This window comes from Leuresthes tenuis, unplaced genomic scaffold (genome assembly GCF_036924035.1).
Source record: "Leuresthes tenuis unplaced genomic scaffold, fLeuTen1.0.hap1 SCAF_15, whole genome shotgun sequence".
Classification (NCBI taxonomy): Eukaryota; Metazoa; Chordata; class Actinopteri; order Atheriniformes; family Atherinopsidae; genus Leuresthes; species Leuresthes tenuis.
In genome coordinates, this window is record NW_027325369.1 from 17,625,088 (window position 1) to 17,641,301 (window position 16,214).

Consider the following 16,214-nt stretch of genomic DNA (forward strand, 5'->3'; position numbering starts at 1 on the left):
CTATAGATTTCCTACAAATTGGCCCGTTTTAAAATTTCTGACTAAGTTGTGTGAACATTTAGTCCTCTCGGTTAAACACACTGTATATTTGACTCACTGATGAGTCATTTTGATGTGTCAGAACCAGAGTGAGAACTCAACACATGCATACAAGCTTCACAAAGCACAATTGTATCTGAATCTGGAACCATCAAATCTAAATGATAAAGGCATTGCACAGTCTAGGTATATTTATCAAATCATATCTAAAAAATGGTAAGTTCTTTTTTTTTTTATGAACACAGAGCTTGCATCTTTATTTTCTCTATTCTCTGCCTAATGTCTAATGCTGCTGCTTTAAATAAACCTGAAATCAGATCTCAGGTCAATGTACACTGACACCAATCTGTAATCAAGATCCAATTTCCTTCCACTGGGATAACCTTAACACCATTCCAACCCGCACCCCCACACAAAGGCAATAAAAGTATGTTTGGCTGACAGATTTGTGTTTGCACACCAAACCATGTCAGAGACCCAACATCACTGACATCACATTACACCTCAAAGGCCAACGCAAAGGTCATGACCTCCTCTATTGTCTCTAAGAGAAGAAAAAATTACAGCAGACAGCAACTGATGGCAGTGGTCAAGCTTTGACTCAAGCAGGTTGAATCAAAGCAATCAAATAATATGTTTCTGAAACTGTGTTTTGTTTTGTTTTTGCCACAAAAAAACATGCTGAATCATTCATTTATATGCTGATAGGCAATGTTTTTCTTCTCACATACAGTTTATGGCACTGGAATGTCTAACTTCATATATTTACATTTAAAATGCAGATTCTGATATTTCCCAATTATTTTCATCCGATTGCAACCTTGAGGTTTCTAGGTGATCCAACTCATGTGATTCATTCTGAGAGTCTCTTTCTGATTTGGGTTGTCACAGCATCACATTCTGCAGTTTATCATATTTCACCAGCATACAGTTTGTGAACTGCAGTAATTTCAATAATGCTCCTCACTCATGCTGCTCTTCCTTTTACCTATTTTAAGATGATGTTCTCTTTTATTGCTTGGGGAAAGTAATAACTTAAAATTAAAATTTGGAGACAGGGTATCTTATATTTCATCCTCAGGTACCAGAGACAACCAAGCACCTCCACAAACAAACAAAAAACGTCTGTATTTATAGTTTTACTGTTTTTGTGAAAGCGGTTATAAAACTGTTTTTATTTATTCATGAGGATGAATGGTGCGGATCGAATCCAAGGGTGTCACTGCTGTGTTACTCCGTTTTTCCGCGCGGGGGCAGCAGCGCATTTCTGAGGTCGGAAGTAAACACATACGCAACCGGAAGTTTAAAGTGCAACGCACCAGGAGTGTTGTGAAGTAGCTTTTGAGCTATATATTTTAGCGTTGCTTTCTTTAATTTGTCTTACCAGCTAAAGGAACAATGTCTGAAAGAAAAGTATTGAATGTAAGTAAATGAACGTCAACAATGGCCTCCAATTTGATCTAATTTTAAAGAGATTGACATATTGTTACGATACGCAGCTAAACGCAGGTTGCTGTTAGCTGTGATGCTAACTGATGTGTTGTAACGTTTAGCAGCTTTTAAGTAGATTAGCTAAAAACTAACCAAGTAGACAATTTGCATCCTAACTCTTTTACCAGCTATATTTCAAAGGAAATATCTTGATTCACAAGGCAATGCATTATCCCTTCGTGTGTTTACTTGTGGCACTCAGCAGCTAACTTTGCTTCAAAACTTTGCTTCCCACAGAAATACTACCCTCCAGATTTCGATCCATCAAAAATCCCCAAGCTTAAACTCCCCAAAGATCGTCAGTATGTGGTCAGATTGATGGCTCCATTCAACATGAGGTATGTCTGTCTCATCCATCCGTGCAAGTGAATGTTGTTCGATTATGTGGTTAAATAAATTATGTGGTTCCGGTTTAACAGGGCTGTCAGAGTCCTCGACCTAATTCTCAGCACATTTTCATGAAATTCTTAGATATTACTATGTGGAAACAGCTTAAAGGAATTTAACTAAGATCATGATTAAAATATTATATGAAAAGCTGACTGCAGTATAGCACCAGATGTCTGTTTGAAGGGTAAACTAATGACACAAACATACACAGAGACACAAAACACTTTACTTGAGAGTTGTGTACACATACATCTGCCATGCTGAAGTATTCTGCAGGTCTGGTTAAATCCGGTTGGCTACAATTAGAAACCTTACAGCTAAACATCACTGAATCTTACACAAAACTTTTTTTTAAATGTGAAGATTTATTTCCTGCATATGTTTGATCTGTTAAAGTATGCAGTTTGGTTTTGTTGATGATTTAAACTTCTTGGTGACTTAAGAGAATACTTTGCCTCTCTCCTTATGTACAGGTGTAAAACATGTGGCGAGTACATCTACAAGGGGAAGAAGTTCAATGCACGTAAAGAGACCGTTCAGAATGAGCTCTACATGGGACTGCCAATCTTCCGTTTCTACATCAAATGTACTCGATGTCTTGCTGAGATCACGTTTAAGGTGAGAGTTAATGCTCTGATTGTCAAAGTTTTGTCATAAGCTACAACTATGTTGCAATGTGAATAAGATAATTCCTCACGCTCTAGTATTTCTTGTTGAGATTATAGACTGACCCAGAGAACACAGACTATGCCATGGAGCACGGTGCAACACGAAACTTCCAGGCAGAGAAACTCCTTGAGGAAGAGGAGAAGAGAGTCCAGTTGGAGAGAGAAGAAGAAGAACTAAACAACCCGATGAAGGTCTGTGTTTTAAAAGCCAATTACTCTTCTTACTTAGATTAGCAGTAGAAGAAAAGAAATCATGGTTTCCCATAATATTCCACCAGGTATTGGAGAATCGCACAAAGGATTCCAAGATGGAGATGGAGGTTCTGGAGAATCTCCAGGAACTGAAGGAGCTGAACCAAAGACAGGCTAAAGTGGATTTTGAGGGAATGATAGAACAATATAGAGAGCTGGAGAAGAGAGAGAAGGAAAGGATAAAAGAAGAGGATGAGCGTGAGACAAAGTGAGTGAAGAAGAGTCCCGGAAAAATAATGGAAAGTGTAAAGCTGTACTGACTCAAGTCTGCTGCATATATAAGTAAAAATCTGTCATTTGATCAATTCAGCACTTACTTTAAAACAGCATCTAGCCTCTAGTGTTATATCTATATAGATGTTAACACCCAGTTAAAATGTTATTTTTCAGAGAGATGTTGGAGCGTGCTCTAGTGAAAAGACTCAGAGACTCTGACTCGGATTCAGAAAAGGAGGAAGAGTGCAGCAGCAGCCAGTCCAAGATGTCCAAGACAGACAAACCAACAGATATCCTCACCACTGACAAACCAGCCGAGGCACAGGTTTGTCAAGACACTGAACCCCATATTGACCCCAATATGCTCACTAGAGACTGAAGAGGGAAAAATAATCTCTGCGTACTGTTTATGAAGTGCATATATATTATAAGAATCTCTGTATGAATGCTTGTGCGAATGAGAAAAACCCTTAGTTAAAATGCACGTCTGCAAGTGCAGACCATGTACTATTATTATACATCGCGGTTGTTTCATTCTGTCTTTCCACAGGGAGCCTCATCTGGAGGAGTGAAGAGGACCAAGGTGGAGAGCTGGGAGAGGAGTGTCGGTACACTGGGGGGCAAAGGGACGCTTGGCTCCCTGGTGGTGCGTAAAAGATCAGCAGCGGCCGTCAACAAAAGCGCTCCAGAAGAGGCGACTGCTTGTCCCACCTCACAGACTGGTAACACATCAGCATTTAATCATGAAGTCAAAAGTTGTCTTTGATTTGGAAGGCCCAGTCAACATGAGTTTGAATTTTTGTTTTACAGATTTAAAGACATCAACGAGTGATGCCTCTAAAGCCAGCGCCACACAAAATGGGTCATCATCTCTCAGCCTGCTGGGGGCATATTCAGACAGCGACAGCAATGACAGCGAATGACGGCAGCCCAAACCGAAATGTAGACATGTTACAGAAGGGAACACGGTTGCCTGGACCTTTTTGCATGGCTGCGCAGAAATTGAAAACTTTTGTGGTTGATGGTGTCTGTTGTCTCGTCAGCTGTCCTGAACAAGTAAATTAAAGTTAAATTAAGTGGAGCTGCTGGTAATGAGAATTTAATGGAGAAATAATTGTAAAGTTTGATTTTCACATTTAATCTTTTTTTTTTTAAAAGCAAATTTACCCTGTAAATTCAGCTGCATATTTTAGTGTTTATTTAAGTGTGTTTAACTCTTTATCCATCCAGCTGTGCAGCTCGTTTGAATCTTTTTACCCGACATATTTGTCAACATATTCAGTATGTCTGAAATATGTTTTTTCCACAGCTTACATGTAAATTCAGTGATCTACCTGCCCTTACAGAGGATTATACATATTTCGAAAATTAAAAAGGTGGAATAAGTGAAAATAAAGACATTGAAAGCGTGATATTTCATTTTACAAAATAATTTTTTTTGTTTGGGTATTTGAGATTTTCATTAAAGAAAAAATATGTTGACACCACCTACTGTATTTTTGATAACTCGTTTTTCAAGACAGTTTTACCTTAAAAACTTCTGAGTTGGTTTTAGTTTAGTAACATCAAGTATTAAGAGGGAAAACTATCAAGTTAACTTTTTTTATATAAAAAGCCAATATAACAGTTTGAGATGTGTAGAAGAAAGTCGGTCATAAGCAAATTCAGAAGTGGGTTTGGTTATTATTTAGAGGAAACGTGCACAGAGAAGAATCATCTGTGAATCCAACAGCAGTCAAACGAGAAGAAACTGAGCATTAATGTCGACCCACTAAAAAATACCTCAGCACTCCCCTTTAAGCCAGTCGTCTGTGATAGTGACTGTTGTGTCGGGAGCAGACAGCTGCTTCACGGGCCACTTCAGCTTACGACCTGCTTGGCCCAAAGGCTACTTTTTAAACGTTTTTCTTGATTTTATTTTTAGTCCGGATAGCGTTAAAGATAAACACCGCATGATAACCAACTAGACAAACATAACTGCAACGGGGAACCGTCAATGCAAAGAAAGAGGGTGAGCGAAAAAGACTTACGTTAGCCGTAGCTAACTTAGCTTAAACGTATTTATTGAATGGGGGTCGTCAGTTGCACGAATAACTTTCTGAACTTATAGCATTTAAAATAAAATAAAAAATATTAGTGGTTTAGGGTCAACTGCATAGTTTGAAGCTGGTCGTTGGTGAGAAATTGTTGCCTTTATCCCACCGGTACGAAGAAGTGACATATTGAAACCTCTCATTTTACCACCGATGCTAAGTAGCTACTGCTCAGTTAGCCAGCTAACCTTAACTGATTCTAAGTTACAACAACCGTCTCTCTGCTTTATGGTGGAAAAGAGATTATGGAAGAGATGAGGTTGGATTGTCTTTTTGATTTTTCCTGGATTGTTGAGCTGAGTTGACAATGATTGGATGGTACACCTTGACCTGTTCCCTTTTTTCTTTTAATATGAAAAGTTAATATTTGTACCATTAATGTTTTACATTTAGCGGCAGCACAAGATACTATTTTCTTAAGCCTAGAATTATGGATTTGGGTCTTTCCAGCACCACAAACAGCCTAAACTGAGCTAAGTAAACACTATTGACTTTCTTTCCATCCATTTTCTGTCGGTTGTCCTGGTCGTGGTTAAAGGGGCAGTGTTTTTTACACAGATGCCCAGGCCTCTCTCCACCCGTCTCACTTTGGCCACCTTCCAAAGCTCTTCTGAGGGACACTTGGAGCACTTACACCAGACAGAAGACATAAACTTCTCAGCAAGTCGTAGGTTTACCCCAGCATCTCCACCCTGAACATATACCTGGACCACATCAGCTGGCTCCTTTCCCTGCAGGGCAGCAACATCTCACTCTTAAATGACCCAAGACTCATCCCAGACACACTTCGGAAGACTGTCACCTCTTTCGCAAATATATTTATGTTTAATGTGTCCTTCAGTAGATTTGGAAGGTTGAGCAGTAAATTGGCAGCATAACCTTTTGCAGTGCTCTCTCTGCGCCACAAAAGACTTGTGTAAACATTACCACAGATGGTATGGTGTGCTGCTCATCAGTCTCCTCCTACGCCCCCCCACCCCCACTGAACAAGACTTAAACTCTACCATTTGAGGCCGTAACTGTAATGGAGGGGCTTGAGTGCATGAGTGATCTCAGAAACTACTTACTTTGTCCCTGTCTCCTGAGGCAAATTAATCCACGCTTAGAAGCTTTAAGTGCATTCTGGAAAACTGTTGTGAGGTAGAGAGGTTATCTTGCCATAGGTCTAGGTAGAATAACAGGACCCACCCTGAAGCCAGGCCTACAGTAGGGCATTCATTGATGAGCACTAGATAGTACACCAGGCCAGCCAGCCTCAGCCAGTGGGGTCAGGTGTATTGTGGCAGCAGCCTTTTGTGGTTCAATCTCTGGTTGCCAAAGGAAAGGGAAGGAAATAGTTTATTTCACTGACAAATTGTGATAACTTTTTCCCCCACTGAACATTTCAGTATTATGCCCTTCTAAATGATTCCATACAATCTGTGTACACTTCATCCAGATCCATGGCAAAGTGGCTGAAGGACTACCTAAATTTTGGCAGCAGGCGCGATCCTCCACAGCCCCCGAGGCCGGATTACACAGAGAGTGCGATTTTAAGGGCCTACAGAGCTCAGAAGGAGCTGGATTTCGAGGATCCCTACCAACACTCTGATAAGGAGCACCAGAATGGTGGTTTCAGCTCCTGTAGCGCGACAGTGAGCCTTCCCTCTTTCCCTGCATTTGGTTCAGCGCTGCCTAATGGCGTGGAGGTAAGACATGTGGATGTTTACATTCATGCATGTGCTTTGTCTGATTTTGTCCCATATCTCCCAAATACCACATCTCACCACATAATGTTTTTTTTTTTGAGAGTTTTCACTAAGCCATTTTCATGTCTTTTATGTTCCAGAGGAAATATGCAATTTCTTTCTGCCGTTGAAATTGTTTTATTCGCATGTGTTATGTTCAGGTGAAAGCCGTGTCTCCGAAACACAGACTAATTAAAGTGGACTCTCAGGAGTTTGGGCGCTGTAAAATTCCCTTGAGTCCAGTGACTGTTCAAGAAGAGCCTGTAAGCATTGTTACTGTTTTGGGCTTCATTTTCTCCTTCACTTTCTTTATTATTTCTTTCCCCCTCTCACGCACTGACCTGTATTTCAGTTTTTCACTCACCCTCATGACCACTGTTGTGGCTCGAGCTTATCTTCTCTACTCAAATATGTCCCACGTGTTATCGCATTTGTTTTGTATGATGCCTTTTGTTTGCTTCCCAAACAAGGTGATTCCCTCTGCGCCGGCAGCAACAGATGCGGACACAGACTACTCTGATCCATTTGATGCACGTCCAGACCCAAGAACCAGACCAAACCGGGAGCCCAAATCCGCACCAACAGACTGCTGCAGCTACATGGAGCCATTTGAGGCACAGCGGATTATTTCAGGTTTACTAAGAGAGATTTGTCTTTTAAAAGCCAACCTGGATCAAAATAAAACATATTACTTTCTATAAAAGGCTGGACAGCTGCATAATGTATACTGAAGTGACAAGTTACCCCGACCATTTTTTCACATGCTGTATATTATGAAGACTATGGTAACCAGGCTAAAAATCAGTTTGGCAATTCATTCCTATACATAATTGAATGGTGGTCAAATTATATGACAAGTTGCCACATTAAGGACATGAGAAGAAGAAGAACAGACCTTGAGGTGATTATGTCAGATGTTGTAAAAACAAACTTTTGTCTGAGAACATGTTGATCTGATGTAAAGAGGACTTCTTTTTTTTTGTTATGCAAACTTGATCAAAAGATCTTGTATACCTTCTGCTACCAATAGTGCACAGATTTCATTTGGCCTGAATTTACGGTTGCCTGTTTAGATTCAATAATCCTAACCATACTGTTGCAGTTGCCTGTCACTTCGACTCAGCAGCTATTTATTCATCGTTCACTTTGCAGAATTGCAAAACAGCGTAATGACCAGCAGATCTGGAAGTGGAGATGGCAGCCAGTTATACGATAACCCTTATGAGGAGAGGAGCCGCCACCACCACCGAGCTGTTCCACCAGCACAGCAGCAAACTCTAATGGCTGAGGGTGGACTGGGCCAGATAGACAGCAGGGAGAGCAAGCTGCCTCAGGACGATGAGCGGCCGGCTGATGAATACGACCAGCCCTGGGAGTGGAAGAAGGACAACATCTCTAAAGCTCTAGCAGGTAAACTGGTTTGGTGCTATGACAGTTCCATTATAAATCCTCCTTGAAACAAACCTGTTGTTTTCTCTCCATCTGGTTATAGTTCAGTTTGAAGGGGCAGAAAGGGAGCGCTCACGAGCTCAAACGGAACACACCAGACTTGCCAGGACGGGCGCTACATCCATATCGGACACAACTACACTCCGTCTGGTTGGTGACACTCCTCCTCTTCTGGGGGAGAGAGTGGATCCGTTTCTGCCTCTGGAGAAGCAGGTGTAAGTGGGACATCTGCAATCTTAAGACACAGCGAGAGTGTTTCAAATGGTTTTTCCCTGGCAAATGACTTTCTTCTTTGTTTTCGTGTTGCTGGCTCATCTGAAAGCGTCCTAATTCTTTTAAGTAGTATACCTCCCAAAAAAATATCAGCTTTTTTTCTTTTATTCTAAAGCCAAATACATTTGTAGTGTTTGAAGTTTTTATTTTTTAATTTTTCCATTATTTTTGCTACCTTTTAAGTTTCAGCAAGGACAGATTTATCTAACCATTGAAGTAATCAGCTCTTCTTCTGTATTTCTATATTAGTACAGTGCTTGTTTCATTTGTATTGTTTTGAGTGTTTCTCTCATTATGAAAACTCTCTGTTTGTATAGTTGATATTAGGGGAAGCGTTTGGTATCCACGGCAGTTCCGAGCAAAATGCAAATTATAGACCAAATGATTTATTTTATACATCCGTCTAATTCTTTCCTGCAATCTGCACTACTGTCAGCATCTGCACTACACCAGACCTGTTTCAACCAGTAAGCACATTTACATTCACCTAATTATTGTTAGTTCGACTAAAATCAGACTTCTGGCATCATATGAAACCAGGCGTCTCAAAACCAGACTAACGCACCCAGATAAAGCAGTTGGGTATTGAATCACACGTTTAGCTTGACTCAGATAGGCCCAGGTGCTCCACTCATGCTGTTCCATCGTTTTGTGCAACCACAAAAAGTGTATGTGAATACAGTCAAATTCCCAACAAAGCTGCTCTCATTCACATATTTTACTGTTTCTTTGGTCAGACGGCCGCACACAGCAGAAATTGTAACAGAAAAGTTAACCCATTTGCTTAAAGCATTTCCAGACAGCCGATTTCACCAATAAAATCCTGGTTTTATTACCATAGCGTCACAAAATCCACCATTCCGTTAGGTTCAAAACTGCATCTCTGTGTATTCCTGCGTGCATCTGAGATCTCCCACAGGAAAAATGTTTTTCTGCGGCAGATTGTCTTGAATGTTTACTCACACAGACTGTGCATGGAACCATATCGACTGAAACGCTCAAAAATGGGACCAGCGATTCGGAGGTTTGGACACGGGCCATGTGCAGCTTTGTCTTGCAAACACTGAAGGAACTTTTTTGGGGCTCTTTGGGGTGGGGCTTTCAGTGCGAAACAGTATTCCCAGTGCTTGGTTTCTGCTTTTTTTTTTTTTGCCTCAGTCATCTCACGTTTTACAGCCAGAATAGCTCTTGAAAGCTGTCAACTTTAAGTCATGCCACAGGAGTAACGGTTACTGTTCATAAACAACAGTCCAAGTCCACCGTTCATGCAGCTTCTGCCTTCTGTGAGGAGGCAGGTGTTGGTGGAGCGAGCTCAAGAAAATGCAAAAGATAGCTTTAATTGTTATAATAAAAGGTCTAAATGAGAAAATGTAATGTCCAATTGTTTCAGAGTAGTTCTATACCACGAATAAAAACAACTACAACCTGTATAAGTGTATAACATCGGATTGTGCGTTAATACAGCCGAGGTGTATTTGTTTGCGTTATGGCCGGCATGGCAGCACCGAGACGCCTCACTGGAGTTTCAGGGAAGAGTGATGCAGGCTTAATTGAATTATTTTTAATTTTAGTGCAGAAAGCCATAATCTCACACAGCAGAGGGAGCCCAGTTATGTTAAGTAAAAAATAAATCTGTCTTTTTGTTGTCGTGTTTCCTCCTGGGTGCCTGCAGGTGGTACCATGGAGCCCTTAGCCGCTCAGAGGCTGAGTCTCTGCTGACGCTGTGCAAGGAAAATTCCTACCTGGTGAGGAACAGCCAGACCTGCCGGAACGACTACTCGCTCTCCCTCAGGTAGACTTCCTGCTTAAACTTTGATCTTTAATCTTTCACACTTTCCTGTCTCTTCCCTCCCCTCACTTAAGTTCATGGTGCCGTTTCCCACCTAACCCCCTTTTTTCTTTCTTTCTTTTTTCTTTTTTTGTTTTCCTTCTCCATGAGTCTCTATGACAACCTTCATGAAAGCAGCTGTTTCTAAATGAGCTGCGCTCCTGCTGGTAATTGCTCCGAATCTCACAGCTGTACTCTTTTGAAACTCTTTTGATTGAAATGTGCTCAACCCAAAGGTCACGATAACTTTATTAGCATTAGCAAAACACGTTTTTTAACATCTCTTTCGAGTCACTTCAAAGTGAAGCCTTGATATGAGTAAATAAAAAGTAAGAAGACTTTTTTTTTGTGCATTTAGTTTGATTAACTTTCTGCGGTAAGTGACACCAGCTCAGGCATCAATAAATCATGTTTCTCTGTGCCTGACACTGTGTGACACTTGGTTGTTCCCAGATGTTTTCGCGCTGCCTTAATTGTTTTCCAGAAACATGAATTTCACACTTTCGGGGTGTGGATAGATGAATTTACTTGAAACGTCTTTGAGTTTCTCATGTCGCACTGTGTTGTTTGTAAATGTCCCATTTAACACTCATCTGTCCCATCTCTCTCTGTCAGGAGCTGCAATGGCTTCATGCACATGAAGTTCACCCAGTCGGCAGACGGGCGTTTCGTGCTTGGGGAGAACAGTCCTCCCTTCGCCACCATCCCCGAGGTCATCCACTACTATACCACACACAAGCTGCCGATCAGAGGAGCTGAGCACATGTCCCTACTGTATCCTGTCATAGTGCAGACCCTCTGACACTGACGCACACTTACTGTTTCTCCTGGTGCTACTGACAACAATATATACTCAACATTTCCGTATTCCTGCCCTTATCCCACATGCTTTTTCACTGCCTTTCCGCAGTGCCACATGCGCTGCTTTAATGAGACTGAGCTGTTTGGTGCCACGCTTCCTCTTTACCACAATCCCGGTAGCTCCACTGGCAGCTTAACAAGGGAGCTCGGTGCCTCCTGAACCTGTGAAACGGTATTGTCACTGAAAGCGCCGTGTTGCTTTATGACACGGACTCCCGAGAATCAGCGACCCTTGTTAATAATATTGTTGACTTAGTACATGTAGGTAAAAGAAAAACCAAATTCAGTCTCGATGCGTTTTGAGACGGTAAGATTTATATTTTATTGTATGGAGATTTGTTTCATTCCTTTTTTTTTTCTTCCACGGTCATGCAGAGTTGAACACGAGATGAACTGTAAGGCCAAGACACTCAAAAGATCATTGGTGGATCTTTGAGGGAGTTTTGGCATGTGCCAATAATTCATGTCAATGTTTTCCCCCTGTCGTGTTTTTCATGTAAAGTTTCTTAAATGTCAAACAAAGTGATGGAGGTTGGGTATGACGATTTATACTAGATGTACTGTAGGTGTTTGCATATGCAGTTGAAAGCTGTAGCTACAAACACTGTTATTGCCCTTTAAGTATTAGTTACCACATGAACCAAACACTACATAATTAAACCAGGCCATCTTGGCTCTGGGGTATCTGCGTGTGTGTGTGTGTTTCAGAGGCCTGTGAATGTTCTACGATGCTATAGCTTGTGCCCTTCAGTGTTCTCGGTTTGTCACGTTAACGCGTGAACAAACTGTCAGACAAACTTGACTTGGTAACTTTATAACAGACTCCTGCAGTGCTTGTTTATAGAATGATAATAATAATAATCACAGTATTATACTTAAAGCTCGTGGCTTTGTGATCCTGATTATTAAAGAAGCTTTGGTAGTTTATTTACTGTGCTGTTTTATAAGATTTCAAACGTCGGCTCAAAATAAAGGTGTTGTACGTTTTCAAATTCTTTGTGTGTTGTGTTTTGTTTTTTTTAACACGTTCTACGTTCAGTTTTGTAACAACACAAGGTTTAGTACAATCGACAAGGTGAAGTAACCAAAAATGGTTACTTCAGTCAGAAGAGCTGAGGTAGTTATGGTATCATAGGCAGACCAAGTCAGGCTCATCCAGGCTAAATAATGAAAAACAGTTATTTGAGGACTACCTACCACATTCCACAGAAACAAAAACATCTTTCCTTTTCATGACATTTGAATTCATTTCAGGTGGATACGGCAGAATTAAATCGCAGCAGCAGGAGATTATTTATCGATGTTTGTCGATCATTATACCTGCAGTGGTAACTTTTATCTTATGTTGAGTATTTATTATTGCTGCTGATGATACCTCTCCATATCTCAAAAATAGAAGAATAAATCAGCAAAGATGGAGAGTTCATTCTGCCGCCTTTTCTACAAATCTTATGGTTTTCAGTATTCTAAATTGTTGTAGGATCAAGATGACAGTTCAGGAAAGGAGATGTAGAAAGTGTGGAAAAAAATAAAGTTTGTTATATCATTATATATATATATATATTTATGTAATTTGCTCTTTTGTAGTAAATACGCTCCAACAGCAGGATTGGACAGTGGGATCCTACCTCTCCATTGACTGAAACAATCTTTGGTGTACTGTTACTTGATACCATAGCAACCAACAGGTGTCCGTATCACCACAAGGGAAGAACAACTACAGGTGCAGATATTGGGTCTTAAACTGGATCGAGATATACAATAACACTGTTTCTGTCGGGTGTTGGTCAGGGCGCAGAGGGCAGCACTTTCTTTCTTCTCTTTATTGATGGATTCCGGTACTTGGACAAGGAGAAGAACCTGTGGTAGGACTGTTTTTGGATACAGGTGTATGTGTGTGGTTTCTGAAAGCTGAAAGGTATAACAATGCTTAAATCTGCTTGTGAGGAATAGGAATGCAACTCGGTCTCAGAGAGAATATGATAATAAAAAAGAAAATACACATAATGTAAATTGAGCTTAATGTGTTGGAATCGGTTTGTTTTTTTCAGCTCAGAATTAATGTTAAATCGTGTAAATTAAAACTAACTCGGTTTGAGAAACACAGCATACAAAACTGCAATTTTATCTGTCAGTCTCAGGTGTAGAGCCTATAGCCAGCTTTAACATGTAAATAATGTCTTATCGTCAGACAACTATCATGTATTATTTTTTCCTATCAGAAACCACACAATCAACAACTGTCGTAGTTTAGGTAGGCTGTCATGTTTGTGAAACTTCACGCTGTTGTTATAAACTGAGTAACTTTGGCCGCAAATGTGTTCTTCTGTTCAGATTGTTTCCATGGCAACCCGGACGCAACAGCTCGCTCAGCCCAAACCCGACAAACTCCGATATCCAGACCGGTAGGCCTGACTGAGACCACTGTCTGCTCATTTTTGTCTTTTTATCTCCTGAACGAGCCTCTCTTCTGTTTTCCAGGCGGTCTGTTTACTGGCTGGATAAGCTGCCACCAGAGAGGACCGCATCCACCACCACAGTAGGTACTGTACACGTCTCACTTTTCTTCTTGGTGCAGGCCTGCTCTCTTCTTCTTCTCTGTTTTTTAACAGCCTCGTTGATTTCCTTGTTTTTACTGCTACCCACAGAGTTAACTCCTCGTTGGTCAGACTTATGCAAAACTAAAAAGTTCGACACTCAAGTCACGTAAATATATCATCTTGAAACGCTTGTGTGACCATTCCTGAGTTTTCTGATATTGTATTGCCCTTTCTGCACTTCTAAAAACATTGAAAGCTGGAAATGGTTCAGTTACCAAGCTGTTTATTAGTTCTTCATGTCAGACATTTCTATGCTTTTATCCCTTTTGTGCCCTTTAAAGTTTGTAATGCTGTATTACGCATTATTATCCTTATAAAGCAAAAGCTTTGGATACCCTTTGGAGTTTTGACTACTCTGTAGCAAGGCCACTACCTCTCTTCTTTCCTCTACTATGATTTTTATCTTCTTCTGTAGTTACCTTTTAATTTCTATCTTGCACCTATGCAATCTCTGTCCATACCTCTATTCACCCCGTTTCCCTTTATTCATCTTCCTCAGAGTTTCCCCCACATGGGAGGTGAGCGAATGGGCTCTCAGGGCTGTGCCATCCAAACGGTTATGTAGTCTGGCTCAACCTCGAGCCCCTGTCGCTGGCTGGCAGCCAGACCATCTGTTGCCGGCCCCTGTGAGTAATGCACACAATTTCCTGAAAAACTGCTGTAAAGGATTGCTTTTACGGTCCCGGGGCTAACTGTGTCATACACGTAGAAAGTCTGTAGAGTGAGTTTAAACATGAGTTGGTTTCAAAGTGTAAGTGATTCCACCTATTGTTGGTTTTGTGAGTCTCTGTTTACAATGATCAATATTAGTTAGTGACAAGTCATGTGACTCGAAGCGAGTGGCTACATATCACACGTAATGTTTAGTGTTGCATGCAACAAACACACAACTGTCTTGTGTATTTTTAATATTCTAAGTAGGATCCGTGTGTTGCTTTTCCTCTGTAGTGTTTTAGAATGGAAAGAAAGGGAAGAGGCACCGTGCAAAGTGTGAGTTCTCGGATCATTTATGCCAAGGTCTCTGACAATGGCAACTAACGCAAACATCAGGTCAATCCATCCAGACATTTAAGTTCAAATACCAAGAGCAGCGGAGGTTAGGTTGAGGTCTGAATGAGCAAAAAAAAACCTCCCTCAGAAGTTTTAGAAAAATTGATCAGAAGGCAGATTTCAAAAACACCATTTGACTGATAAAGACCTTTCGAGAAGGCTGGATTGGTTTTACTGAACTGTGAGGCACAGAGGTGGAACAATCCTGCTTTGAGCTTCGGTGGCACAGCAAACACTCCACAAGAAGGGCTCATTTTGTGTCCAATAGCTTGAAAACAAGAACTGAAACGACATTAGCTGTCACACTTGCTCGAGGACGAGCTTCAAAGTAACCTGGAGGAGGGCAAGACCAAGAAACATTTGCTTTGAACATGTTTTTTTTTTTGTATTTTGAAAACAGCAAAGAATGGAAATGTAAAGATAAACTTGCTCAAAGAGAACAAACTCCTGTGTGACCTCAAACTTTATGCCTATTATAAAGCAGGAACAAAACTTTTAACTGCAGGTGTACAAATGTTTGCATGCCTCTGTAACTCAGATTGTGCTTTTTTGAGCGTAGTTGAGCAGAGGAAGTCAGACAGCAGTCGCCTCTTCCCGGATTTGCCAGCTTGCCCAACCAAAGAGAGGCCAGGTTCAGGAGGGATCCATCTGCAGACCTGCAGATAAACTTTTACCAGCAACTCACTGGACCTCCAAAGCTTCCGCACACATAGAGCTGCTTGCCAGTAAGTCATATGGTATTTCCATTCACATTATTATTTCCTGTTTTACTCAATGCAACATGGTTGCTTTCATCTTCCCAGTCCCAAAGCATGACCACGCCAAGTTTGAAGGAGGGCGTTCAGTGTGCTGGCCCGTTTCCAGAGCTGCCAGAAAATATGTAGCCACCCAAAAGCTTCTTGACCTGTCCAGTCCCAAAGAGAGGAAAGCTCTGTTTGAAGGATACGACCCATACATGGTTAGCCGGGCAGCCCGCTCCGCCACCCCATCTCCTCGAATAAAAGAACTCTGTTTGCCTCTTCCTCGCAAATGTAGCTCAAAGTAGGAGGAATGATGCCAGCCATGCTGTCCCTGGAGAGATGTGGATTGTTTTAGTTTCCTTACCAACAGCGTCATTAAGATCAAGTTAATTTCCACTGCAATGTTTTGTAAAAGGCTTATCATTTGCTCTGCTACGTGATATGACACTTGAGCAAAACTTTCCAGCATGATCCTAATATTGTTTCCTTCTTTATTTGCCACCCTGGATTCACTGCACTGTATGGAATATTTTTACT

The 16,214-nt window shown here is 41.0% G+C and overlaps 3 protein-coding genes across 3 annotated transcripts; all 3 read left to right on the forward strand.

Moving 5' to 3' along the window:
- Positions 1-1,333: 1,333 nt before the first annotated feature.
- Positions 1,334-4,452, forward strand: yju2 (YJU2 splicing factor homolog). The gene is made up of 8 exons (XM_072365599.1): positions 1,334-1,461; positions 1,768-1,868; positions 2,394-2,538; positions 2,646-2,780; positions 2,867-3,048; positions 3,231-3,381; positions 3,607-3,778; positions 3,867-4,452. The coding sequence occupies exons 1-8, from the start codon at positions 1,438-1,440 to the stop codon at positions 3,977-3,979; spliced, it is 1,023 nt and encodes a 340-aa protein (XP_072221700.1). The 5' UTR covers positions 1,334-1,437; the 3' UTR covers positions 3,980-4,452.
- A 423-nt stretch (positions 4,453-4,875) lies between these two features.
- On the forward strand, positions 4,876-12,273 carry LOC140270351 (SH2 domain-containing adapter protein F-like). Its single transcript, XM_072365485.1, has 8 exons — positions 4,876-5,067; positions 6,588-6,837; positions 7,038-7,139; positions 7,347-7,509; positions 8,029-8,286; positions 8,369-8,540; positions 10,271-10,390; positions 11,042-12,273. Exons 2-8 carry the CDS (start codon positions 6,592-6,594, stop codon positions 11,226-11,228), a joined length of 1,248 nt encoding a protein of 415 aa, XP_072221586.1. The 5' UTR covers positions 4,876-5,067; positions 6,588-6,591; the 3' UTR covers positions 11,229-12,273.
- Positions 12,274-13,630: 1,357 nt separating this feature from the next.
- spmap2 (sperm microtubule associated protein 2) lies at positions 13,631-16,168 on the forward strand. The gene is made up of 6 exons (XM_072364795.1): positions 13,631-13,692; positions 13,769-13,830; positions 13,936-13,993; positions 14,387-14,513; positions 15,497-15,662; positions 15,741-16,168. The coding sequence occupies exons 1-6, from the start codon at positions 13,631-13,633 to the stop codon at positions 15,980-15,982; spliced, it is 717 nt and encodes a 238-aa protein (XP_072220896.1). The 3' UTR covers positions 15,983-16,168.
- Positions 16,169-16,214: the final 46 nt, after the last annotated feature.

Bases quoted from the DNA above. Each gene is read 5' to 3' on its own strand.
- spmap2 (XM_072364795.1), top strand. From the start codon at position 13,631: ATGGCAACCCGGACGCAACAGCTCGCTCAGCCCAAACCCGACAAACTC. The intron at 13,831-13,935 runs GTACTGTACACG...TGCTACCCACAG, and splicing joins CGCATCCACCACCACAGTAG to AGTTAACTCCTCGTTGGTCA. The intron at 14,514-15,496 runs GTGAGTAATGCA...TTTTGAGCGTAG, and splicing joins ACCATCTGTTGCCGGCCCCT to TTGAGCAGAGGAAGTCAGAC.
- yju2 (XM_072365599.1), top strand. From the start codon at position 1,438: ATGTCTGAAAGAAAAGTATTGAAT. The intron at 1,869-2,393 runs GTATGTCTGTCT...CCTTATGTACAG, and splicing joins ATGGCTCCATTCAACATGAG to GTGTAAAACATGTGGCGAGT. The intron at 2,539-2,645 runs GTGAGAGTTAAT...TTGAGATTATAG, and splicing joins TTGCTGAGATCACGTTTAAG to ACTGACCCAGAGAACACAGA.
- LOC140270351 (XM_072365485.1), top strand. From the start codon at position 6,592: ATGGCAAAGTGGCTGAAGGACTACCTAAATTTTGGCAGCAGGCGCGAT. The intron at 6,838-7,037 runs GTAAGACATGTG...TGTTATGTTCAG, and splicing joins CGCTGCCTAATGGCGTGGAG to GTGAAAGCCGTGTCTCCGAA. The intron at 7,510-8,028 runs GTTTACTAAGAG...TTCACTTTGCAG, and splicing joins GGCACAGCGGATTATTTCAG to AATTGCAAAACAGCGTAATG.